Genomic DNA, 26,967 nt, shown 5'->3' with positions numbered 1-26,967 from the left:
TCACTTTGCTCCATCTCGATTGAATTCTGATATATTTTAGTCATGTCGCTTTATCATAAATACAGAAACACTTAATCTTGCTACGGCATTAATTAGAGTGCTGTAACTTTGCACAGCATGTTAATGTTACAGCTCTGGTTAATTACAGACAACCTCATTAAAAGTTATGAGACATGAATTCATTACATGCCAAACTTATTTCTTATAGATTTATGTTTATTATTTTGAAAACATTTTAATCACTGCAACAAGGAGAATGGAAATAACTTTGATGCAGGAACCTAGCCAAGCTTAGAGTCAAAGCTTTCATGCTGTGTTTGAAACACCTTGATGCTTTAAAATCATGCCTAATTTTTTTTTAAAGTGTCCATAAAGAAAAAGAAAACCCACCAGGAATATTTTAAGAACCACAAGTTATTATAAAGTCAAGCTTCCTCAGGAAGTGTGGCTCTTCTTGCTAACAGAGGGGGGAAAAGGAGGCTTGCTTACACTTGTGTTTTACTTTCCAGATAGATTCCTGCAATGGTTTTACAGAATAAGTAACTCACAGATCATAATGCTGGTTCCACTTGGGGTCTAACGTGTTCTTCACAGTGTCAGTTGAATGGCACTGACCTGATCCGTCTACTACTATTTTTGCAAATGGATCAGGAAGTCCTATGGAGGGGGAAAAGGTACAATTAGAATCACAGCGTCAAATTAATAATGAGAGAGAGAGAGAGAGAGAGAGAGACATTTTTAATGCATTAGCAACTGAAAGAAAAAAAACAATCACAAGTTTCAGTTTCAGCAAGTTACCTTTTTGTAATTTTATATAGGGCCAATAAAGCATTGACCATAATTTGACCTTTGTACTTTTTTTTTCCTGTTCAGTTTTCCTTTTTATCCCAATTCTGCCATGAGTTTTTAACATTCTTGTAAGGAAAATTTAGTTATCCTAAAATTCTTTTCTGAAAAAGAAAAGGAGTACTTGTGACACCTTAGAGACTAACAAATTTATTTGAGCATAAGCTTTTGTGAGCTACAGCTCACTTCATCGGATGTAAAAAAAGATTTTTTTATGACACAGATTTGCTTAACATAATTCTAACCAGTAGCAAATTTTGAAATTCTTTAGGGGAAAAAACATTAAATACTGCTTAAATTAAAACAGTATTTCATTTAAACAAATACCTTCATTAGTATCTATGCATTTCTATGCACTTCTTGGTATGATGTTTAGGCTCCAGCACTTGTATGGTATTTTATAAGCTCAGAGTGCTTTACAAACATTAAGTGTTACCATCTCTTTTGAGGTCAGTATCACGCCTCTTTTACATAGACACAGAGGTAAGTAGAAAAGGAGTACTTGTGGCACCTTAGAGACTAACCAATTTATTTGAGCATAAGCTTTCGTGAGCTACAGCTCACTTCATCGGATGCATACTGTGGAAACTGCAGAAGACATTATATACACAGAGACCATGAAACAATACCTCCTCCCACCCCACTCTCCCGCTGGTAATAGCTTATCTAAAGTGATCACTCTCCTTACAATGTGTACGATAATCAAGTTGGGCCATTTCCAGCACAAATCCAGGTTCTCTCACCCTCTGCCCCCCCCCAACTTGATTATCATACACATTGTAAGGAGAGTGATCACTTTAGATAAGCTATTACCAGCAGGAGAGTGGGGTGGGAGGAGGTATTGTTTCATGGTCTCTGTGTATATAATGTCTTCTGCAGTTTCCACAGTATGCATCCGATGAAGTGAGCTGTAGCTCACGAAAGCTTATGCTCAAATAAATTGGTTAGTCTCTAAGGTGCCACAAGTACTCCTTTTCTTTTTGAGAATACAGACTAACAGGGCTGTTACTCTGAAACAGAGGTAAGTGACATCAGTGGTAGAGTCAGGACTAGAATTATTGCCCCTCTGCCCGCTCCAGTCTTGTATCTAGGCTGCCTGTCTACATCATATGAACCTAAATAGTAATCCAATGCTACTGGCAAATGTGGAAGTTATCCCTGTTTCTCTGTGAGAGAGTTAGACATGCATAGGAGTTAGGACAATAATAATTTATAGTTTAAAAATACAAGTGTGAGAACAATACCATAAAGCTATTTATACAGTATCAGAAATCTGTCAGTTATACTTACTGAAGAAATCTTTTTTTGCAAGATTCTTGGCACATAATACTGCAAAACAAAAACAGATTAATGTATCTAAAATCCTTTTATAAAAATATCTTCAACACCCATATTGATTAGACACCAAAAATTCTCAATCTTGATCTTAACTTAAAACTGACCTAGTTAAATATGAACACTGCTTTCTTCTTGCCCTCAAAATCTTGAATCAGTGTAGTCTCTGCATGCACTCATGTACAGAGGCAGTTAAATTAATCCCCTATTGCCTTTACCCTCATACCTCAATGCTGACCTCATACCAAAAAAAAAATAAATAAAAGGAAACTTGGTCTTTATGAACTTTTGGCACGAATTGTTTAATATGACAAAGACCGAGTTCAGTATCTTTCAAAGTGTGCCAGTTTTGCTGAACTTCCCAATGCAGAAAGTGCTCTCTGTATTTTATATTTACAAACCCAAAAGTGACTTCTCTTGCCTCATGGCCACCCATTCAGATTGTTGGTCATAGCTTTTCGAGCAGCTGTTACTGTACTGTACCAGTAACAGTTTTGTAGAATTTTTGAACCTACCCTCCTACTGAACCCTAGCTTTCTCCACCTCAATCTGCCAGCAAATTCAATTCTTGTATTCAAAGGTATTTTTACATGTAATAAAATAAGATAAAAGAGGAAGGGAAAAAAGCAAAAGCGCTCAAGGAATCTTCAATACAATATCTTTTTGCCCTAGATATAAGACAAGACCCCATCCAAGGGAACACAGCCAAAAAAGCATCCAATTATCCATGACCTTCTTGAAGGTCCACAAATCAGACATTATTTGCCTCTTCCCAATTCTACAGAAAAGAATAGCAGAGAAAGCAGAAGTGAAGTGACGTAAGGGAAGGAAAGACTTTGGTCTATCTCCACTTCTATAAGGTCCTCTTCTGTTCAAGACTCCAATCTTAATTCTACTGTTCAATAAGAGCTTTTCAGTATCCAGTCTCAGTTCAAAGGAGTTGTCCAATATTCATTAAACTTCTATATCAGGCTAGGAAGCATAACCACTGACTGTCAAATATTAACTTTAATATCTTCAAAATATTTAAGTGTTACTTAAGTGAGTGTGTGAGAGAAAGGCGGCTAGCTGTAAACCAGTGTTCAATTCATGTATCACTAACCACTTGTTGAGAAGGTCTCCTCTCTGTCAGGATGAGACTTCTGGACACAAATAGCAGGATGCTTGTATAATGCTTATGCCATCACTCTACCTATCAACAGCTCTCCTCATTCTTCCCCATCCTACAGCTAACGGGTTCCCATCCTACACAAAAATCAGCCTTAGGAACGTGGGGTCAGACACAGGCATCTTCACCTTGGCTAAGCTAGACTTAGGAGGTAGTTGTAACAAGAGTGTGGGAAAAACGATCTTGGCACACCTCTGCTGAGACCCTTTCAGCTTCCTAGGAGCAATGCCACCAGCATCTGCCTTCAACTAGGAAGTGGAGTAAGAGGCTGTCAAAGAGCAAATATGACTGAAAACAACACTGCATTAAATTCATAAAATGTACAACCAAATGAAACTGTTCAGATTAGCTTGCTATTCAACTTGAATTAACTGCAAAAATAAACCATTAGCTTTTACATCCTTTGTAGCAACAGGTAAAGATTTTTTTTAATACAATTATCATAAGTGTCTTTTTAAATTGAGCACTAGATCACAGGATCTTCTTCCATAACCATTTCCCTCCCCCTCCCCCCTGAACAAAAAATGAAATATCTGCAGGTCTGTGAAGCATTGTACTCATAAGAACACTGATGACACAATTTGAAATAAAATAGCATTACAGAATCAGAGTCAGTTACTACGTGAGCACTTAGAGCAAAATTTAATTTTCTTCTACTGCTGGGGTTGATTTGAGAAAAAAGGAAGAAATAAACAGAAAAAAGTGAATATAGGAAAAATTAGAGTCAGAAATGTTAAACTGTTAGTTGAAATTTCTAATTAACAAAATCCCTTTAAAGTATGGAGTTGTTCAGCCTCTCACCCCACTTCTCACCATCAATATGAAAGCTTATTGGAGAAGTAAGGGAAAATTTCCCAATATACAAGTTAAATCCTATACTCAATCTCATTGTTAAATATTTTCAGACTGACCCAAGTTTTGTGGGGGTTTCTTGCAGATTCCTTCTGCAGAGCTCCTGAATAAAAGCCACTGCAGCTCCTGACTACTGAAAAATTAGATTCTCTGTTTAATGTTTTTTCTTTGCCACTAGCTTTTGGTCTACTGTAGTAGAGTGTTACTGCCAATTTTAGTACTGCAGTCTGTAAAACCCTCAATTTTAGTTAAAGCTATTATTCACTCTAGTAACACAAAATTCCTGCCACAAAACAGTCAATACTCCAAAAACACCTTTATGAAGCAGTCTCAGTAGCCACCATCCCTAAGCTGTGCCCCTGGCTTCATTCCACTATTTGTGCACTAAACTCACTGAAGCAAAAATGCTTTTAACTGCCCTATCAATGGGTTCACTTACAAAACTCAGATTTTTAAATCCAAGTAAACAAAGAGGTGACAAAGGCACTTGATAGGGGACTGCAACAGGAAGTGGAGCTGGTGATTGAGGAGATGGCTTTCCTCCTCCAGGCTGTGTTTATGCCAGACTTTTTCTTAAAGTGCACTACCGCCAGTGAAACTCTTCTGGCAGGGTGCACTATGGTAGTCTAGCCATGGGCATTGTACTGCCAGAGCGCTATATACCACTTGTAAACATAAAAACCTCACTGCATTTGCTGCAAAAATATTGGGGGTGTTAACCCTGGCATGCTGGTCATTTACATTATGCCTTCCAAATAGCTTCCCGTCACCTTGTTTCAACAGGATATAGTTTTCTTCACATTCTGTCCTGAACTGTTGCGTAGAATTGAGAAGCATTTTTAAATGACTGCTGCTTTCCATCCCAAAGGTAGCCTTTACATCCAGATTGTAATATTTTTTTAAGGGTTTGTGGAACTACCTGCCAATTCTAGTAGCAGATTCAAAGACCACATGAGCCAGATTTGTAAAGCACTACTGTGGAACCATATTTGGCAGCAAGTATGGAAAATGTCTTTTCCTCAGCGTCAGTGCTCATTCTGGGTATGACTTTACTGCAGAGTTAACTCAAGTTATCTGTTCAAGTTACTCCTCTTTAATTGGTGAGCTCAAGTGGGAGTGGCCCCAATGAGAAATAATACTTGAGCTTCTGCGTCCACACTGTTGTTATACTTAGGGCTTCTATTCTTTGGGGCTTATTTCTTGCAATTTGAGTTTTACGTAGATGCCAAAAAATAGAGGAGTTAGGCCTCTCTCTTTTGTATATACTGTAATGAGTAATCTCACTGTAATGTTCCTTCGTGTGCTTTTAATGTAGTGCTGTTTCAAACAGCGTTATGTTAAAGCACACTATGGAACTTTTAGTGTGCACCAGAAGGGTTTACATAAGCCAAATAGTGCGCAATACGTTAGCATACCGGTGGTGTTTTAAGCAGAGGTACTTTGAACTCTTTGCCACTGCATTGTAGGAGAACTTGTCCATCCTTTCTGGGCACATGGAAGGAATTGTGGGAAGATACTGCAGGACTAGAAGCACACCAGAGGCACTAACCTGTACCCAGACTACAGAGTGGTTGTGTTAGAAGTTGACAAGTTGTGTTCACTTGAGTTTTAGCCAATACCCCTTCTCAGGCCAGTCAACTTGAGTTAAAAGGAGCACTGCACTCAAGTCAGGGCTTTTTGGGTGTGGATGGGATTCTAATTAGGAGCAACACTTGAACTACTTGAGTTAACTTTGCAGTGAAGACAAGTCCTCTGAGAATGGTCACCTCTTCCCGTGCAGAAAGAAGGGAGGTCTTATTGAAAGATGTCTGCAGAGCTAGGTTTTGGTCATCTTTGTGCTTTTATCAGGTATTATAATTAATTATCTTTGTTTGTATAAATGCACTTTCAATTACTGCATTCCAAGAGGTGTTTAACCCTCTGCATTCTCAGTCAGAGGCATTAATCCAGATTGGCGGACATAAGGGTGCAGAAAAGATTTTGACTTGGAAAATACTGACACATCTGACACCAGTCTTGACTTTCCCTCCCTAATCATAGGTCAAGTTAGTTAGCACAGAGTAGGAACTTTAACTGGTCATATCTATTTAAGCTCTAAAATCTTTAATGCTGTTAAGTTTTTTAATTCTTATTTATAAATGACTACTTGGAAAGTTTCCTTATGGGAAGAGAGGAGTAAAAGTGAAAAACGGGAAGTCCTAGATGCAAAATAACTGACACATTGTAATGAATATTACTGTATACCACACAAGGACATCGGGCTGCAATTTAGTTTACGTTTAGATGTGGTCTACATTACAAACTTATGGTATAACTACGTTGTTTAGCGGGCGTGGAAAATCTACTACCCTGAGTGACACAGTTATACCAACTGAAATTCGGATGTAGACAGCACTATGTTGATGGGAGGGCTTTTCCCGTCAACATAGCTACCACCTCTCGGTGAAGTGGAATACCTACACAGATTGGAGAAGCTCTCCCACTGGCGTAGGCAGCGCCTTCACTACGTGCTACAGCAGCATGGCTGCAGAGTTCCATGTGTAGAAAGCCCCCAGTGTGTCTGAGGTCAGGTGTATACTATAAGTTTTTGTTGGCACAGCTATGTTGGTGAGGGTGAGACAAGCTATGACCAACGTAACTGCATCAGCAAAAGCCCCTCATGTATACAGTTATACTGGCAAAACTGTGCTTTTGCCAGTACATGCTGCATCCACACTAGGAGCACTTCGCCAGTATAGTTATATCAGCAAAATGCTCCCAATGTAGAGAGACACAGAAATAATTTTTTTTTACAATTCAGTCAACTTTGCACTTCAGGGTCTGAAAGATTTCAGAGGGTGGTGTGTATTTAACTTTTCAGAAATCACATACTTGGATCTCTGATATTTAAAACCCAGAGACCAGAGGCAAACTGAAAACCTGTACAGATGTCCATGTAATAACTAATCTGAATATTTTGCAAACATCACATGACTGACCTGCATTAATGATGGAGAATAGTATTATAATGACGACAGTTTGCTAGTCAGCAAAGAACAGGCTTCAGTGGAAATACAAGCCTATCCTGACATTTCACTCCATCTTAACTAAAACTAGAACTCAACTGGGCTACAGGACTGAATCAATACATTATCCTTTACATTCCTAAGAAGTTCTCTCTTAATTAACTGCCAAAGGAAGAGTTACTAGATTTAAGATATTTAGGTCTTTTTATGCAGCCTTTTTATGTGGGCTGCAGTGGGGTTCAAAGTATGTTTTTTTTTCTGGGTTGAAACTCACTACATATCCATCTACAAACAGTAGGCACCTCTGAAGAGAGATTCAAAAACCACACACCTAGAGCGAGTCATTTTTATTAAGCGATAGCTAGCAATTGGGGGGAAGGATAGCTCAGTGGTTTGAGCATTAGCCTGCTAAACCCAGGGTTGAGAGTTCAATCCTTGAGGGGGCCATTTAGGGATCTGGGGCAAAAACTGGGGATTGGTCCTGCTTTGAGCAGGGGGTTGGACATGTGGGAGAGATGGCTAGCTTTCCAAGCTTTTGGAAATATTTTAACCTTTACTGTCCTCACACACACGAGCGAAAAATATAGGGCTAAATGGTGGGGGCAGTGCTGATTCGTGAGGACTGAGATTAGAGTTCTGAGCAGAATTGTGCAGGAATTTACAGAAGGAATTAGGGGACGAATGTGTGCAGGGGAACAGAATTAGGCCTTTGTGCATATGTGGCGAATTACAGAAATGGGGAATAGAGAATAAATTGGGGGGCATGTTAAAGAGTTCTAGAATTAATTATGTGGGAAAGAAGAAGATTAATTGGTGTTGAATTAAATCAAATTTTATTTATTCAAACATACGCACATTTAATTTTGTCAGGAGATATTAGCAGGTACGGAATTTTTTTTTTTTTTTTTTAATATTAACTTCCCCATCTGTCCCCCTCGTTACCCACCCATAATTAGTGCCCGATCCAACTTATCTACTAACCTAAATATTTATTTAAATGCCCTCAATTCTAGCTATTGTATCACTTAATGAATGATCCTCCTGTGCCCCAACACAACATAGCCACTCTCACCCTGTGTCCTCCCCTCCACCTCTGTGCCAAGAACCCACCCACTCCCACTGCACAATTACTATTTCTGTAACAGAAATTCAAGAAGTCAGAAGTGCCTTGTTAGTGCAGCCACTGCTCCCTCTCCTGGAAGCAGATCAGTTTTTGAAAGTAGGAGTTTCCTTTGATTCCTGTTCACCAGCCGCACTCATTTAGCCTCTATACTCAATTCCTACCCAATACCTACTCCTTTTATTCAGTCACCTTTTTACCTATATGTTCCCCCCTTAACTATCTCCCAGCCTCACAAAACAAATGAAGACAATTTAGATCTTTAATAGTGATTTTTAGCCACAGATCTCAAAGCACTTTTCAGTCTTATCAGTATTCCAATTTTACAGATGGGTAAATGGCAGAGCGGGGAACTGTCCCCAGATCTCCCAATTCCCAGTTCAGTGCCATATTCATTGGACTATTCTGCCTCCTTTGACATTTCAGGGGAATACAGCCACATATTCCCACTGCACGGTATACTATTCTCAATCTTTTCCTAAGTAACATATCCACCAGAACCACAACAAAAGTGAAAACAAAGTCAGTCAAATTTTTCTTCCCTCTTTTCTAACAAATGTTTCCAACAAATCTGACCAAGTGAATTCTTTATGAAATGCCCACAAATTATCTTTCAACTATTTGAGAATACATTATGCTCTAATTACACCATTGTCTTCTGTCACAGTCTGGATACAATATGTATTTTGAGAAGTGGACAACTAAGAGACTGGTTAGAATTTTTTATTTTTACGTGATGTATACACAGGGAATAAAGTTCAGAAAATAAAACGCAACTTCATAGCTGAGAATTTAAACAAAAATCAGGAAATTCAAAGCTACAATTCCAACAAAAGCTGTAGTAATATTCCCTTCCATATATGCAGCATATTTCTGTTTATGCTGTTAATTTTATGCCCTGATGTAGAAACAATACATCCAAGTTACAGTTGCTATGGTAACCACAATTTTGGATTTCTTGGGAGTTTTATTTCTTAAAACCATAAAATTATATTCATTTCCACTCAATTTAAAAAAAAATACTCTGACTAGCAATGTTTATCTGAATGTTTCGCACATATCTGATCATTCTCTGAAACAGATATTGACGTGCACAGCTCCCCACCATTGCCATAAAATTAAAAAATTTGTTGGAAGGTCAAGTGTTGCACATATGCAACACAATTTTCTTGAAATAACATCAAAACCTTTGAGAAATAAGCCCATGATGAAGTTTTAAAATTAGCTGTTTCTGTTATCCAAGCACTAAAAACATTCTTAAAGCATGAAAATACCAAGCGCACACAGCAAGTCTGAGGTAGAGCTGGTAATCAAACTCAAGAGTTCTGACTCTTGCCCCATATCTTAACGTTATACCATAGTCCCAGCCTTTGCTGAACAGCAAAACAAATAATATTCCAAAAAGCAAGCATCTGACAACAGCATCTTTAATCATAACTTCACCAATATGCATTTGATTTTTACAAATATCATAGGTGCGACAGTGAATGGTTAATTCAATACAAAATTTGAGATCGGAACACAATACAGGTACCGATTTTAGCTATTAAAATTGTCTTTAGGTTCAACCTTTAAATGTAGTTCTTTCCTATTTATGAAAAGACTGAAGCTACATCTTTAAATGACATTGGGATCCTGTACGTGTGTGGAATACGAAGGAACAACGCTAAGAATGATGCAAAGGCCATTTATCAGTTTGTACTAACTTTTAATATTAGGAAGGCAGGACTATTTGTTTCTTTAAAAAAAATTATGGAAATAGTCACTTAGATATGTTATATGAATGTGCTTTAATTACCCATCTGTTAATGTTATCAGTATTCATTCAAATTATTTAAGATTTTTGGCAGAGTACAGAACCACCTAAACAAAAGGGCTGCCAACTGCAGACAGCATTCATTTAGTAACACATCAAACCCACAAGAATATTTAGGCAAAAACATTCTTAATTACTAAATATATAGATGGGGGCCTGGACTCCCCCCCCCTTTAATTTTCCAGGAAATCAAACATTCCACAAATACAAACTCTAGCCTTAAACTACTCATCCACTTATGAATGGTTACAAACACAACTGTACAGTGAAATTCATGCAAAACATAAATGAGTAACTTTCTAAGGACATGAGAAATAGGAAAAGAACCAAGTGAATATCCAAAAAGCTTTCTTCCAAAATTACTTTGGAATTCCTTTGTACATATTTAGCAGAAAAGTGTTTACAGAATACTCAGATGATTTAGATAGCTATTTACTGGTATAATGAATTTAAGATAATATTCAACCTCTTCTTTCACAAGTTTGAAAGCTCTTCAAATTTCTCAAAAACTGATTTTCTTTAAAATATATATTTTTATAAAACTTGTGTGTAGCAGATCATTTGGGTGCTAATTCAAATATGTAATGGTCTTCTGAAAACCTACATACTAGTTTTAAAATGCACCATTTTGGATCTTGCTCTTTTACCAGATACGCTCTCTGTTCTCCCTTTTGAAAGCGAAGGGCTCAGCCAGCCACTCTACTAGTATAATTATGTTTTTGTGACCAATGCGTGAAACACAAATGACAAGGGTCGAGTTATGTGCACACAGCTGCTCTCTCTCTCTCTCTTTTTTTTTTTAAAACAAATATCCATGTGTCAACCAAGTTTGAGAGTCCTTACAAAGAAACATCTTTCTTTGTCCCTTGTATACTGGGAAAACTTGGACGGCTATATATATTGTCCACAGAGCAAAACACATTTGAAATGGTGACAAAAAGAGAACCACATGCCAGCTTATATAACTCTGGCAAGGGCAAAACATGGTTAACTATTATACTTATTAACCAAGTATTATCTTTGACCCTGTTTACACACACACACACACACACACACACACACAGTTAAGCGCCAAATAAATTATCTCATCAGTAAAAATATAGCAAAAACCTGACTGGTCATAGGCTTCAAGTGTCCTACAGTGGAAAGCAGAAGCCTCTGCATTGAAGCTGTTGAGAAAGTTTATTTAAATATAACAAGACAAAAGCCCAACAGTGACATTATAGTATTCCCAAATGGTCAAAGCTCTAAAACATCCATCCAAATGGCAAGCATTTATTTGCCATTTCAATCCTGAAATCTTCATAAAAAAGCATTTTGCATCTCAGCCAAATAATGCTTGGGATTTATAGCCCTTCACATAGACTATATCAAAGACTACTTCCAATTTTAGATGCTATTTAATTTACGTAAAGATCGTACCAAAAAAGAGACAAGGATATGATTCAGAATTCCATATATATTAAAAATCAATTATGTGAAATTAAATTTTATTTTTCAAATAAATGGAAGACAACAAAAAAATCAGGGTCTCTTATGTTGAACCAATACAAGAGCAAAAGTATTTAAATGAAAATAAGCCTATCTGGAATTTTTATAGACAATACTTTTTTTGGTACAGATTAGTGTCTGGTTTTCATCAAACGCTCAACAGGAATGTTTGCAAGAGCTTAAAAACAAACAATGTTATTTTAAAAATGTATGCAGTTAAGCCATCTGTAAGCTGTAAACTATGCAAACTGCTAGTTCATCCCATGAGAGTTTAAATGTATCACTTTGAAAGATTTCAGTTAAACAACTTGCATGGAACATGGTCTTAAAGTAAAAATACAGGCATGACTTCAGTCAAAGCTTGGCACTCAGCTGAGCAGATCTAACAAAAGCTGCTATGTAATGCACTGTGTAAAGGTGGCTAGCAATTGGCTTCTGCTGAAACTACACATCACTTCGGATGATGGAATCAAGAGCCACCAGAAAGAAAAAAGCTTTTTAACTGGGGGAAGCAAACAGTAAACTTAATTCTGCTAAAAGATACCATTATAAAGTAGAAAGAAAAGGAGTACTTGTTCCACAGTATGCACCCGATGAAGTGAGCTGTAGCTCACGAAAGCTTATGCTCAAATAAATTGTTTAGTCTCTAAGGTGCCACAAGTACTCCTTTTCATTATAAGGTAAGAGAGGAGTAAACTGACCCAACAGCAAGTGAAAGTCCAGGGGAGATCTGCTATTTAAATAGACTGAAACCAACACACACTCTTGTAGATTCAATTAATGACCTGGAACCAACAGGGATATTCCAACTTTCAATTACAACCAATTCTTTTGATGGCAACTAATACTATCCAAGGTACTTCTATAACCATCATAACCACAGCACCCTAGCACCCCCTTTTCCCTAAATTCTTTTAAATCACTAAATACGTTCAAATGAAGGATTTCCAGTACAAGACATCAATTTAAGAAAGAAGGAAACTTCACTCTGTAAAATATCAGACACAAAAACTTTAAGGCCAGATTTTGAATACGTCTAAACATGAAACATAAACCAGTATTTTACATCTCCAGCAGTTAATCTTACATCAACTAATTACTGGAACTAAGGGTTATTCTTTAAAGTAAAATTATAAAATCAAAGTCTCTTAAATTAATCTGACATTACTACTGGAGCGGCCTCTTAATAAATACATACTGAAGTACTTTTCAAGAAGTCCACATTCCATGTTCTCCTTTTTTTAAACCTATAGGATTTATTTTGCTTTTACTTACTATTGTATATAGGTATTAATACTGCAGCCTCCATTTTGATATTGAGTACCGTAAGCAACCAGTGGTCTGGGATTTTCCCCTATTTCCTAGAGCATATACCTGGCTTTCACATTTATATTTTAGTAAGAAACCTATGGCGAAAAGATGGCTTTTACATTTCCATCTAAATTTAGTAAGACTACTTATATCAATCCTTGTGATAGAGAGAATTCCAAAGCTCTGGGCCCCACTGCCAAGGCAACTCTGTTCCCTGCTTCCACAAATTTCACCCTTGTTATCAACAGTTCCATTGTTCCTGATAGATACAGCTGTCTGGGTAAGCATGACAACAAGGGCGACAATTTTTGAGGTAACCAAGCCCCAGCCCATTGAAGGCTATAAATATCAAGATCAGGACATTAAACCCAGTATTCAGTGGGGAGCTAAGAGTGTCCAAAAGACTAGGATGAGGTGTTCATATTGATCTGGGCTACTTAGCAGATGGACAGCCATTAGTTGAACCAGGTGGACTTTTTTCATCAGTGTCATTTTCCTTCCTTGGTACAGTGTGTTGCCATACTCAAGCCAAGGGTAACAAATGTGTGGATGACCACACATCCAAAGGATGGGGCATGGCTTCCTGGCCAATAGAAGAAATTATTTTTGGCAGCTGATGCTATCTGGTAATCCAGTATCACTGAAGAATCCTAAAGGAACCTAAAATCTGCATACTAACATAGAACGCTGAGAATAATGTCCCGGTGCTTGCAAGTTCTTCAAAGCATTTCTCTTCCACCGCCCCACCAATATTTTTTCCAGGTACAGTGTCACACAGCCGGGCATCAAGGCACTGATACTGCTCAGATACTAGCAGCTAGACAGGGGTACTGTTAGTTTTCAATATGGAGAAAATACACATACTTGATACAGTTTTAGTTATTTCCCATGAATATAACTTCATTTCACAACTATATGAGTGACCGGCCTTGAATCCCTGTTATATTTATTTTAAGTTGACAGTTGTGTCATGTGTCATTTGAAAGAATTCCCGCAGATCACTAATAAAGTCTTAGATTTTATCTAGGACCGTATCAAGGTATTAATGACATTCACATTTAAGACCTTCACGTGCAAGATTTGCCTATCAGCTAGATTAGTTTAAAAGATTTATCTATAATTCTAAAGATTTTAGATTACCCATTTTTTGATGCACAGCTAGTTACTATACATGAGATCCTGATGAACAGTTTCAATCCCTGCTGATACTGAAAGATCAGCTTCTTAGCACAGATATACTGCCTTCTCTTCAATGTAGTCCTTTCTAAAACACTCACCCAAACAAAGTGAGCCTGCCACATGAAGCTATTGCAGCATAAACACCCTAAAGTCATTCTAAACACCATTTGGATTCCTTCCTATAGGAAAATAAGTACTAAAAATGGAGAAAGCCATTTTCATTCATTACCCACATTTGACCATGTCTACATCTCGAATGAGGCTGTGTTTGAAAACCAATATCAATCACTGTTCCCTCCAGGACCCTTCCAACTGTGGCTGCACATAGTTTAGCCATTTGTGCAATGGACACAGTGAAACCCATTTAATACTGGACCCAGGAAGTGTGAAACTGCTCTATAGTCACATTGCCATGGCAGCTAGACAGAGACAGACCTAAACAGTAAAACTCCACCGATTCTATACACTGGCACCAGACAGAACACCTAAAGTATCAGATTAGCGGTCAAACATCTATCAATCAATTTTGGTTTTTATTAATAATCCTTGATAGCCACATTATTTCTATCAGAAGTAGAAAACAAGGCATAATTTTCTTAAGCCATTCCCAGAAGATTAATAAAAATGCACAGCCAAATCTGAAGACTAAGGCCTATATTTTCCAAAAACTTAAGTGTCTAAAGTTGCACACCAAAATCTATTTTTAAGTAATTGCTCTGATTTTCAGAAGTGCATTGATAACTCCCACCTATTTCAACAGAAACTAGAGGCACCAAGTTTTTGTTTTGTTTTTTGGTAAATCAGACCTATTACCTAAGCACCTAAATACGGAGTTAGGTGTTTGATTTTAGGAACTCAAGTTTGGAAGTTTTAGCATTAGGGAGCAATTTATTTCTCAAGTCTTGGGAGGTAGCGAACAGAAATTTTCTGCAACAAGACATCAAACAACATGAGATTCTTGGCAACAACTTTGATTTTGAATATAAGAAGTCTCTCGATTAAAATATTACTCGTAATTGAATCATTACAAAGTTTCAACTGTCAAATTCTGAGATTTATACATACTCAAACTATTATACATCCCCAAACTATCGTACATTCCCTCCATTTATCGGTCCAAATTACTGTAGTTTGGCACAAAGAGCTTAAAACTCTTATTCCCATTACTATTTGGACACCTATAGTTCTCTAAAGATCACCACTAAAGCCTTCTTGCTTAGAGCTGAAAATGCATAGAAAGTATGGAACAAGTTGTCTATAGTATTTCTTTTAAATCAAATTTCTCATTCATCCCCCAATTCCTGATCCTTTTGCAGAGTCTATTAATCCTAATATAAAAATCACTGTTCTCTATTAGATAACAGCAGCTAACCTGTCGTAGGAAATACCCCTATATAATACCATTTTCATTGGATTAATATAAAAATTTCTAATATCTGGTAAACAATTAAAACACTTGATTTAGAGGTAAGCAATTTTTTACTTGGCTATTGTAAGAATAAGGCAGTAGTGTGCACATAGAGATTTGTGTTTTCTTGATAGACAAAAATTAAAGGAAGCATACACATATACTCTCTATAGTCTATCTCAGTGATTTGTGGGTCACAACCCCATTTTAATGGGGTTGCCAGGGCTGCCTTAGACTTGCTGGGGCCCGGGACCAAAGCTCAAACCCAAGTCCAAGGACTTCAGCCCTGGGCAGCAGGGCTAAGGTTAGAGGCCCCCTGTCTGGTGCTGAAGATGTTGGGCTTTAGCCTCCCGGCCTAAGGCAGCGGGGCTTTGGCTTTGCCCCCTCCACCTGAGGTGATGGGGCTTGGGCAGGCTCAGGCTTTGGTCCCTCTCCTGGGGTCCTATAGTAATTTTTGTTGTCAGAAGGGGGTTGCGGTGCAATGAAATTTGAGAACCCCTGGTCTATCTAAATCACATATCAGTCATACAAAGAGTAAATCCCTGAAAGCACTTTGGTTGGAGTCATATAAATGCTTGATGAACCAAGTTACTGTACATCAATGCTTGTCTGGTTTCCAAACAGTAAATGAGATACATTTCCTGGTGTGGAAGACACACGTGACTATTTCTGTGCCTGAGGAAATGTGGGTCAATAAGCATGCATCCTACTGCTGAATTTGCAGACTCTCGAGAGACTAGCAACAATGTGACTCAGGAACACTAGACTGTCTGCAGGCACATACTGTACACATATTAATGAGATTACCACTATTCTGTTCCAATGCTGTTCACACTACACTAACGCATATCTAGCTCTCATTTGTAATATATATTCAAGGAATCCAGCATGTGTACCACAAAACACTGTGTAGCTGACCTTCACATTCAGTTGTGCTAAGCATCACCTAGGAAATACAAATTATACAGAAGACTGACAGGCATACCACAAAGATATAGAGCCACTGAAAAAACAGCTTGCACCTATTATATCTTGCCTCTTTTCTCCATTGGAGTATAACAATTCAGAACTGCTAAGATGTTCATTCCTTTCAGCTAAGGAGAGGTGAAAGGTAAATTGTGTGTAAACAAGGTACTATGGGCAGGAGGCGGCAAGCTGAAACATTTTGTACAGAGTACTCTAAGCAGTTGGAGCCAGAGAGAGATAAGCCATTCCTCCCCAAATATTTTCATTAGTCTACCAAAGAAATTGTCTGGCAGCATGAGATGAACTAGTCATTTACCTCACAAAACACCCTGGTAACCATTTCCTCCAAGCATGATTTTACAATTAGCATCAAAGGCTTTGCAGTCTCACATCATATTGATACCACTCTTCACTTACATTTACAAAATTATTATCCTCGATTTTAAATATATTTTGTTTATTTTAATAATTTTTTAAAAACCTAGTTCTTGTGCAAGCTAAATATACAAAACAAGAAAAATATCTGAATGGCATCAAATTAAGACGTTATGAAAAGAAAGCTTTTATTTAGAATAAAGTTGTATCAGCCAGTGTTACTCTCTTGTTCCGCTAATTATATAGGACAGCATCTATTTAAACAGCCAAGTTAATGACTTCAAATGTGATCAATAGTCCCTGTTTGTACAGCATAGCACTACTGGCAGTCACCAGGGCTGAACAACAAAACAAAAACTGGTTACACCAAATCTACCAACTGAGATACAATGGGAATAAGAGAAATGTTTTCAGAGTAAGAAGCAGATCATATTTTCCATGTTCGCAGTTACAAAGATCCCTGCTCACCTCTCATTTTAGAAGATTGATCAATATCATCCCACTGTCTATGAACATTACAGAATTGATACAAGCAAACTATGTCTCTTGTATGCATAAAATATTTATCCTTATTATTCTGCTCACAACCTGCTTGTGAGTTTAGTGAACTCAAGCATAATTTACAACATGGATACAAAATGATTCCAATCTGTATCCTGTACCACATAACTATGTTAAATATTTAAGTTTGTTTTCAGCTCATGCTCTGCAGGACATGACAATTCCCTGGCATCTGAGAAACACAGTAAGCCCTTGGACCACAAGCATTAGGTTGTCCTTATCCTCACTGAGCCAACCGTGAAAAGCCGCTTAAAGCTATTAGGCTACATACTGGAATGGAATCTGGAAAGACAAGAAGAATCCTCTTAGAAGCAGATGGAGAAGGATAAGTGTCACTGCCTAAACTTTCCATCAAAAGATGCTAGAAATTTTTTTACCTAAGGACTGACTGCAAACCAAAAAGAACAAAATGACAATCCAGTTCAGGATGAAAGCAATAGATTTTTATAGTGTTATAGTCAAAGCTTTCTAGCTAAAACTTTTCAACCTATGCCATAATTATTTTCATTGCAAAGCTAGTTTATTAGCTTACTTTTCCATATGCATAATTATTAAAATATTATGACTTTCTGGATACAGCTTGGCAGCTGAGATCACACTTCTGTACTAACAGGATACCACCAATTTAACTGACCTCAATCAAATCTATATCTACAATGAATGAGAACCTGAAGAGACAACTACTGCTTTAATGTAGTATTAGGATTGAGATCTTAAAGACATAAAATTGAGAAATTTCTAGTGTTACTGCTATTAGTAAATTGTTCTTACATCCAAAATCAGTGTCCAATGAATGAACAAATTTTAATTCCAGTACTACTTTGAAATGCTCATCTGGAAGGTGATAAATAATTGCAATGTAGCTCCAATGAAAATATACCAAAGCTGCCCCCCACCCTGCAAAAATATGGGACTTTTGGGTCCAAAGAGAAGATGCAATATTTTCAGAGATTACATAATATTAATTTTGATGCGTTTTCCATGGGAAATAAATTTAACAGAGTCAAACCATGCTAAGATTTGAACTAAAACCTTATAATTAATAATTTTTAGAAGTTAATTGAGAAAACCTGTTCAGTAGAAAACGAAGGATTTTTTTAAACTGACTGAACAAGTAAGCATATTATATTTCACATGGATGGTTAACATATACAATGCTAATATTCTAGTTCAAATTAAATTAAATATGGAGGAAAGTATTTGCTTGGGTTTGATTTTAACATTCCTCTAACTAGATATTTCATTTACCTCCACAATACTCCATTAAAACAGTCCCAATGAACAGTTCAAATTAGAGAGAGAAACAGAATTACAAAACCATCAACATAAAGTTCATGCTACATCCCTGGAGGCAGTGACTGCTACTAGACTGCTGCAATGCAGAGTATAGAGACTCTCAGAAAGATGGGTTTCCTCATTATACTTTCAACCTATTTAATGTACTTGCACTTGTTATGACAGCTTTACTATACACACTCAATCATTTTAAAAATTACACTAGCAACAGAATAATTTTAAATTGTTCTTTTCCACAGAACAGTCCAAGATATTCAATCCTAACCTACTGCTTCAGTTCATGTCATATTCATAGTTCTCATACCCCAAATGTCTGATTTCTAACCCAAACATCTAAAACAAAGGACACACCTACTTAGAACATGTAACACTAAAACTGAAAGGATGAAAAGAGCCAAATCAGGCAGAATTCAGTACACAACCGATAAAAATTTAAACTTCCGTATACCACATTCAAAAAGTATGAAAACATTGTTCCACTCCTTATTAGGAACACACAAAGAACACTTCAAAATGAAATAATATGGTGTTTAAAAAAAAAGCACAAGCTATTCTAAACTACTGCAGAATGGTAGAAATTTGATGCATTGTCCTGAATGTGAACTAGTGAGATCTTTGTAGAGCACTTTGCACATGTAAAAAAATAATCAATATTTGAAGGACGTAGTCGGAAAAGATAAATTAAATAGTATTCTACCAAGACAACAAAGAGGGGTTCTAAATGTCGTGTCAAAACTGTTCACCTGAAGTAAGTAGGAAATTGTCCTAGTGACTATCAATTTCTGCAAAGTCAAAGCTTACATTTAAAAAATTAAGTTTCTATCCCTTATGGTTATGAACATAGCAGTTAGGGTACCTTCTGAAGTCTGCAGACAGATAGCTCTAGAGCACCTCTGCTCTTGCTTACAGGATTGCCAAACTGAGGAAGAGTGCAATCTGACCAGAACTGCCTTTTTTCACTGCTGCTATATAGAACTAATGAATACCTATAAAACTGACAGGTATCAGCTTCTGGTTCTCTGGACGAGTCATGCTGGCCAAAAGTCTTGCAATAAAGTACCTACTGATTCCCTGGACCACTTTTTCCAGCCTCCTACATCTAGACTCCATAGTCCTAAAAAGAAAAATCAGACTCAAGACCAGGTGTGGGACTTCCAACATGATTCTTTCCATTGCTACAACCATAAAAGGAGCACCACTCAGGCATCTGAAAGCATAACAGCCTTATTTAACAATTAATTGCTGATTGACAACTGCGTGAATGCAGAAAAATTCCAGGAAACAAGTAGGCCATTTTGTTTTTTCTTGGTATGCGGATTACTACAGTGAAGCTGTTCTGTCAAAATGTACAGAGTCTTTGGATCGATCACACAAATAAGTATTCCAACAACATTTATATATATTACTCTGAAACAACATTTATATCATTTCACACCTCCGCAAATGAACAGTAATTCTTTCTTTTGGTCTCCCAAAAGTATGAAGCGTTTTCTGTGTACAACATTTGTACGTTTAGTAGCTTGAAATAATAATAAAAAAGTGGTACTATTTTCTCTGAAATTTTGTTTTATTCCTTCCCTTTTACCCCATCCCCAGTCAGCTAGGAATAATTCTCAAATCTGTTCTAGTTCAGCTTGGAAGTAGAGCTCACAGGCTTGATAAGCATGCAGAACAGGAAATGCTTTGGATTGCAGACTACTTAGAACACTTATTTTCCCAAGCAAGTTTTTACAAATTCAGTTTGATGGGTGGTTTTATAATTTTTAATTTCCACTAACGCATATCAAAACACTATGGCTAGACAAGTCAAAGAAGAATGAAAATCACTACCGTGGCTTACACCACTATGTGAGTTTCAAACAATCCAGATACAGGGAAGCAAAACTTGCTCCGTAAATACTGGTGGACCTTTGCTATTGAACGGAGGCCTCTAAATGAGAGGGCATTTAATTTTTAAACTAAAAACTGAAAATAACAGTGACCTTTTACATTTTTATTTTGTTTTCAAAAGTCCTGCAAGATGAGGCAAGAAGGTTACTGCCAGCAGGTGAAGAGAGTAGACAGGAGAATTACAACAACTCTGATTATGTTTGTTGCCCATATTTTTATATACACACAGATCTAAACAATACTTATTGAATAAAAAGTGTTATGTTAATACAACATTCAGGTTTTAAATTTAACCTTGAAGTCAAGAAATGAAAAAATATGGTGCTCAATGTAACATTAATTTGCCCGTATTACTACAACACTTTAAATGACTAGTTACCGTTAAATGTATACTTCACTACACAGTATGTAAGTGTACATTAATCTTGAAAAGAAAACTATCATTTTCATTTTCTGATATGCTTTTAAATTTGTAAACTTAATGTTACATTAATAAGCTTTTGGTTTGCATTTAACTTCTGAGTTGAAGAAAAAAAACTCCCCCACACATTACCAAGTAAATGCTTCATGCCAGTACTAAATTTCACACCTGAATTGAATAAAGTGATGAAAGAAGGGCAAATATATATCTTTGCTGGCATCATGGTCCAGGGGACAGGGAATGGACTGTGTCTCAAAAGAACTGGGTTCCATTCCTAATTCTGTCACTGATTTAGCTGGGCAATCTTACAAAAATTACCCCTTTTACCATTTCACATATCTGCACCTCAGTACTCAGCTGTAAATTGGGGATAACAATCATTTGTTAAGCTTTTTAAATATAAAGGAGATAAGTACCATTGCTGTTTGGTGGTAGAGAATTTTAAGTCTAGGTTAACAAAGCAACAGTATATCACTTCACATAGTGGAGGTGCTCTTCCTAATGGAAAGAGGGTTTTTAAAATCAAGATCACAGAATTTTCAGAAAATGTCACAGATCCAGAAAATTGTGGTACGTTACTATTTTTGCACCCATCCGTTTCTTCTTTCCTTGATGCTAAAGTATTTGAGGAGTCTACTATTTCAATAAGACATTTACAAACAATGAGAGTGTGCATAATATGAAAATTAGAGATAAGAGAACTGCCTGTTAAAAACAATCACCTTAAACAGCTAGGTTGACCTTATTTGTGTCCATCTTAAAGAAAAGAGGGACACTGCTGATATTTCAGCTATTGTCTAACAATGCCAAAGTAAATGCTACTTCAAGAACCCAACAAAACTGGCAAACATTCAATACAAGGTTAACATCACAACACGAGCCTGTGCTCACATACCCTGGTCAGAAGAAAACAGTTCAGATACATAGGCTTGGTCTACACTTAAAAAAAAAAAAAGTTAGATCAACCTAGCTACATTGCTCAGTGCCATGAAAAATGTCATGTCCTGTGTGATGCAGTTAGGTTGACTTAACCTCCACTGTAGAGATGGCTAGGTCAATGGAAGAATGTTTCCATCAACCTAGCTACCACCTCACACGGAGGTAGATTAACTACAACAATGGAAAAACCCCTTCCATTGATGTAGGAAGCATCTACACTGTGATGCTGCAGCTGCGCTGCTATAGTGTAGACAGACTCTTGTTAAACAGGGTTTCTCCATTATTCTTAAAATAATTTCTTTTAACAATCAAATATTAATTATCCCTGAATCTGACACACATTTGAACTGCATGTGTAAAACTGGAGTTCTGCATTGTAAGCTTGAGTGTAAAATCATATACTGATGTTTCCAAAGACTTCTAAAGAATATCTGTCTAAGATGTATTCAAAAAAGCTATTAACACTAGTCATTGTTGAAGAATGAAGTTACATAATTTTCAGTTAGAGTGCAGCATCAGGTCCATTTAAAAAAAACTGTTATATACACTGATTAATCAAAAACACACAAATATAAATTTACCAAACTTTCTCATTATGATTATCTTTGGGCTGAAAAGCAAGCACAGGAGATTTTAACCCAAAATATACCTATCACTGTAAAGCATATAAATTACATAGCTGGATTAAGTACTACTAAGCATTTGTGATTATGCATACAAAACCGCTATTGACTTAAGTAAATGTAGCACAAGCCAGGTACAGTACATTTAGCTCTTCACATGCATTTAAAAATCTGGACTTTTTAGCCTTTGCACTTTCAGTATAACAATTAGGAGTGTTAGTTTCACAAAATGCTCTCTCTTTTCAAAAAGCTTTTTGGGTAGTATTTGCCATGGGATTTATAGTAAATATAATAGTATCGATCAAAGGGGCAGAGTTTTCAACCCAGAGTTTTCAAAAGCATGGTACATACACTGGATGCAAGCCAGGCACCACTCAGCATCTGAAAAAACATTTCAGCTTTACATTAATAGTCATCTTGAGTACAAAGCGAATCAAATGCCAGCTGTCTAAAATACATTTCCACAACTTTCTTTTATCTAGAACTTAATGATATAATGTAAAGATTTATTGTAATATACTCCACACTCCAGAGACCAAAAAGTTTACTATTCAAACAAAATATATTACCTCCTTTATCAACATAATCAGATTTATCTTGCCATTTTGTAAAGGAAACAAGAGATGCAAATCTTCAGATAGTAATATGCTGAACTACAGAGGCTTCAGAAGAGTGCTGCATTTTATTTTAATCTAATCATTTGAGTGAAAGTATAATCAGAAGACTGAAGTACAAAGATACAAAAAGCATAATGAGCATTCTATACTTTTCCCCAAAAGTACAATAATAAACCCCCCTTTATTGAAAGATGCTAAATTGCAAAATTTACAAGGAGAGACTATCAAGTTAAAAAAAAAATCACTCATCTGATTTTTTTTAAAACCTATATTACCGATAAGAGCTAAGATACTCTAACTAAAAGGTTAGAGAACACTATCTTTTACTTTTCAGCTTATTTTTTGTATATTTCATTCTCCTGCATAGTCAGTCTCCCCTGTTTGTGTAGATCTTTTAGTCATTGGGGAGAGAAAAAAATCTAAGTATTTGGTAAATATAACTAAGATCATAAACACTGGCAAGGAAACTTAATGACAGACAGTATATCTGAAATCATTTTTTAAATTGATAATTTTGAATTGACAGTGTTCCTTCAAACTTACATTGTTTACATCACACTCTAATTGAGTATTAGAAATTAAAGAATAAAATAGAAAGTTACTATAATATAAGCGCCTAGCTGCAGAGGATTTGTCACAATTTCAAGAAACCGTAAGAGCAAGAGTCAGACTCATGGATCTTAAAACATTTAAATTGCTTCATCATGCCACAGCCAGCCTAAACCTTTGGGTTCACTGATACATGATGCTACAGACATTCCTCAGCCAATTAGAATTCCTTTCAGCTGCAATGGAGGAGAACACAGCTGGAATTGATGGAGTAGCATGCATCACCACATACTCATTTTAATAGGCATTATTTTAACATTATTCTGAAACAACCGTGGACTGTTTTACCCACAAATAGATGGACAAACATTCCAATTAAATACTTATGTTTATTAAACTGCCTTACTACACACAGTAATTTCGATATCTTTAAAACAAAAAAAGAGGTTAAAAAAATCTTGCTCTGCCTACTCTACCCATCTATGCTCTGAGTTTGGTGGCCTTAGGGATTTCTGACTACTGTGCTTACAGTGACCTTGACAACAAGCCAGTATGAATTTTGGCCTTTAACTTGAAAAAAATAATTTGCTGAAGAGGAAGGTATCAAGCTATTTATACCCCTTTGTGAGATTTTTTTTTAAACAGTTTTCTTCCCAGAATACAACCCTACTTTGCTATCTAAGCCAAGTTAGTGTCACGAACATATCTTCCAATTTAGACACCCCAAAAATATTTCCAGGATGTGTCTCTCTCTTTAAAAACAGAATAATTTAATCCATACGAACACACACACACCACAGAAGGGTGGGGGAGGCTCAAAATGTTGCCTTTTCAGGTCTACACAAGGCAGTTACTGGGATGTGAGAAGAGGCAGAACATATTCTCTGATTTCCCATTCAGAAATTACTAAAATGCCACTGCAATTCTCTTATCAAATTGTCTTGAATCACAATTTACAAGCAGACAGTCTATTTAACTGGAGTATGGAATTGCAGATTTTCCTTTTTCAAAAGGAAAGCTAAACAAGGTTTTAGATTCAAGTTTCTTCTCCTACCATGTACACAGACCTCATCTACACTGAGGTACTGGTGAAAATCTTCCACCAACTCTATCAATACTAGCAACAGTGGGAATTCTAATGTGGACTGACTGTGTCTTTAACAATCTGCTCTAAATAGGGTTAGATAATATGGCAGCAAAAAAGCTGGTGGTCAGTCAACACTAGCACTCATTTCTAGCACAGCGGGAGGTGTCAAGCAAATATGGCAGATTTTCAGAAAGACTTCAGTGCAGACCACAGGCACTCACACCAAACTCAAAACCCTGTCTACAACAGGAAACATATGCACTTTACAATGATTGTCAGTAAGAGGTATCCTGGACCAATGTTCTATAAAGTTTAACTACCAGCGTAGAAAGAGACAAACCATCTTCAGCAACAAAATAGCAGATGCCTTGTCCATACTGGGAAGCTGAATGGTTGCTGAGAATAGTTTTCAGTTCCCTCTGAACCAAAATTGCATATGGTTAAAGTGCTAGTACAGACAAAATTTTTCAGCAGCATTCCAGAATTTTATTCTGTCCACAGGAGGACTTGAAATATTTTCAAGTATTGGTTCCAATGGAACCAGTGTAGAGAACCATATTCAGCAAAGATAGAGAAGAGAACTCACTACTTTATATCTTCATCTTACTTATTTTTATACCAAAGAACATTAAATGAACCACATGATGTGCACATGACTAAATTAAGTAACCACGGTATTGAACTGGCATAGCCTTCATCCTTCTTTGACTTATTCCCACCTTTGTTAATCATTCCCAATAACTGTGGCCCCATTTCACCAAAGGATTTATGTGCTTAACTTTAGGCCCATGAGTGTTCCCACTGAAGACAAAGGGATTACTTATGTTCTTAAGGTTAAGTACATGCTTAAGTGCTGTACTGAATCAAGGCCTAAGTCCAGTTTAAAATTTATATTGTAAGCTCTCTGGGGCAGAGAGCATGTTTTTGTATTCTGTGAAGCACAGAGTTCCAACTTCAGCATGCTATATATAACTGATACCACTCCATGCTGAAAACTTTTGTTTCACCAGCAGCAGGTAAAGTGTTTGCCAGCTCCTGTCAGCAATAGGTCAATTTCCTTGTATAAATGGGAACACAAGGTAAAACTTAACCACCTCTACACTACAAAATTGAAATTACTAAATAATTTTCAGAAGCATGTCCCACTCCATCCCTAAATCAGTAATAAAAGTGGTGTATGTACGAATACATCATCTTCAATGCTGTTTCAGAAAACATGACTAAAAATTAGCAAATCTCACACTTTCTGTATCTGAAATGATAATGAAGATGTTTTATCTGCTCCACTTCTGCCATTTCAATATTGGTTCAGTGGTTCACTATTGAAACCAATTTTCAGTAAAAGTTTAACTTCTTCGCAGACACAGAAAGAAGACATTCAGAACAGTTTTAGAAACACAAATACAAGATGAAAGAGCGTTAAAAGGAACGGGTGAGAAAAGAATAGTTCTTAGCCTGGTAGATAATAAAAAGAAGAAAAAGCAGTAATTAAATTGTTCAACAGTATTCCAAATTATATTCTTTATATGAAGATTCTGAGTTTGAGAAAAGAAAGCTGAGTTAGGAACAATGGCGACTTTATTCCTACTTCCCCCACCCGAGGGGGATGTTGAAGCAAACTCTTTTTGAAAATTTAATTTTCTTCTACTAGGACAAAGGTTTTGAGATGGTCTTGACTTACATGGAGGGAAAAAAAAGACTTGTTACCCACGAGCCTGCCCATAAGAAAAGGCTGTTCTCTGGATTCCCACTCTGGTAGCTCAATGAAGATATCAGCAGGCCTATTACAAAAGCTGCACTCTGGATTCTTACCCACCAAATACAAAGAAAAAAAAATTTACGTTTTTTTTTCTCTAGTTATATGCCTCCCCTTCCATATCACCATACTATGAGAGTTTCACACCATAATATAGGCTCAACTTAAATGTATACCCCAAATTAAAAAACATAGTAAGAGAACCAAAAAACTGCCACTGTGTCTGAAGAAAGTAAAAGATGCAGTAAGAGGCAAAAAGGCATCCTTTAAAAAATGGAAGTTAAATCCTAGTGAGGAAAATAGAAAGGAGCACAAACTCTGGCAAATGAAGTGTAAAAATATAATTAGGAAGGCCA

At 36.7% G+C, this 26,967-nt stretch overlaps 1 protein-coding gene across 5 annotated transcripts in view; it reads right to left on the bottom strand.

The window, feature by feature from the left end:
- Window positions 1–26,967, bottom strand: part of SMURF1 (SMAD specific E3 ubiquitin protein ligase 1) — a 59,418-nt gene that overhangs the window by 25,590 nt on the left and 6,861 nt on the right. For 3 of the 5 annotated variants that reach the window (XM_073361899.1, XM_073361900.1, XM_073361903.1), the window contains exons 2-4: window positions 2,137–2,175; window positions 799–950; window positions 549–657 (exon numbers count right to left, since the gene is read on the bottom strand). In XM_073361899.1, coding sequence (XP_073218000.1) covers window positions 549–657; window positions 799–913 — 224 coding nt within the window. In that variant the 5' untranslated portion in view covers window positions 914–950; window positions 2,137–2,175. The remainder of the gene's footprint in view (window positions 1–548; window positions 658–798; window positions 951–2,136; window positions 2,176–26,967) is intronic. The other 2 variants (XM_073361901.1, XM_073361902.1) reach the window with 1 other exon arrangement.

The sequence above is a fragment of the Lepidochelys kempii genome, chromosome 10 (genome assembly GCF_965140265.1).
Source record: "Lepidochelys kempii isolate rLepKem1 chromosome 10, rLepKem1.hap2, whole genome shotgun sequence".
Lineage (NCBI taxonomy): Eukaryota > Metazoa > Chordata > Testudines > Cheloniidae > Lepidochelys > Lepidochelys kempii.
This window is presented reverse-complemented; position numbering and strand designations above follow the sequence as displayed.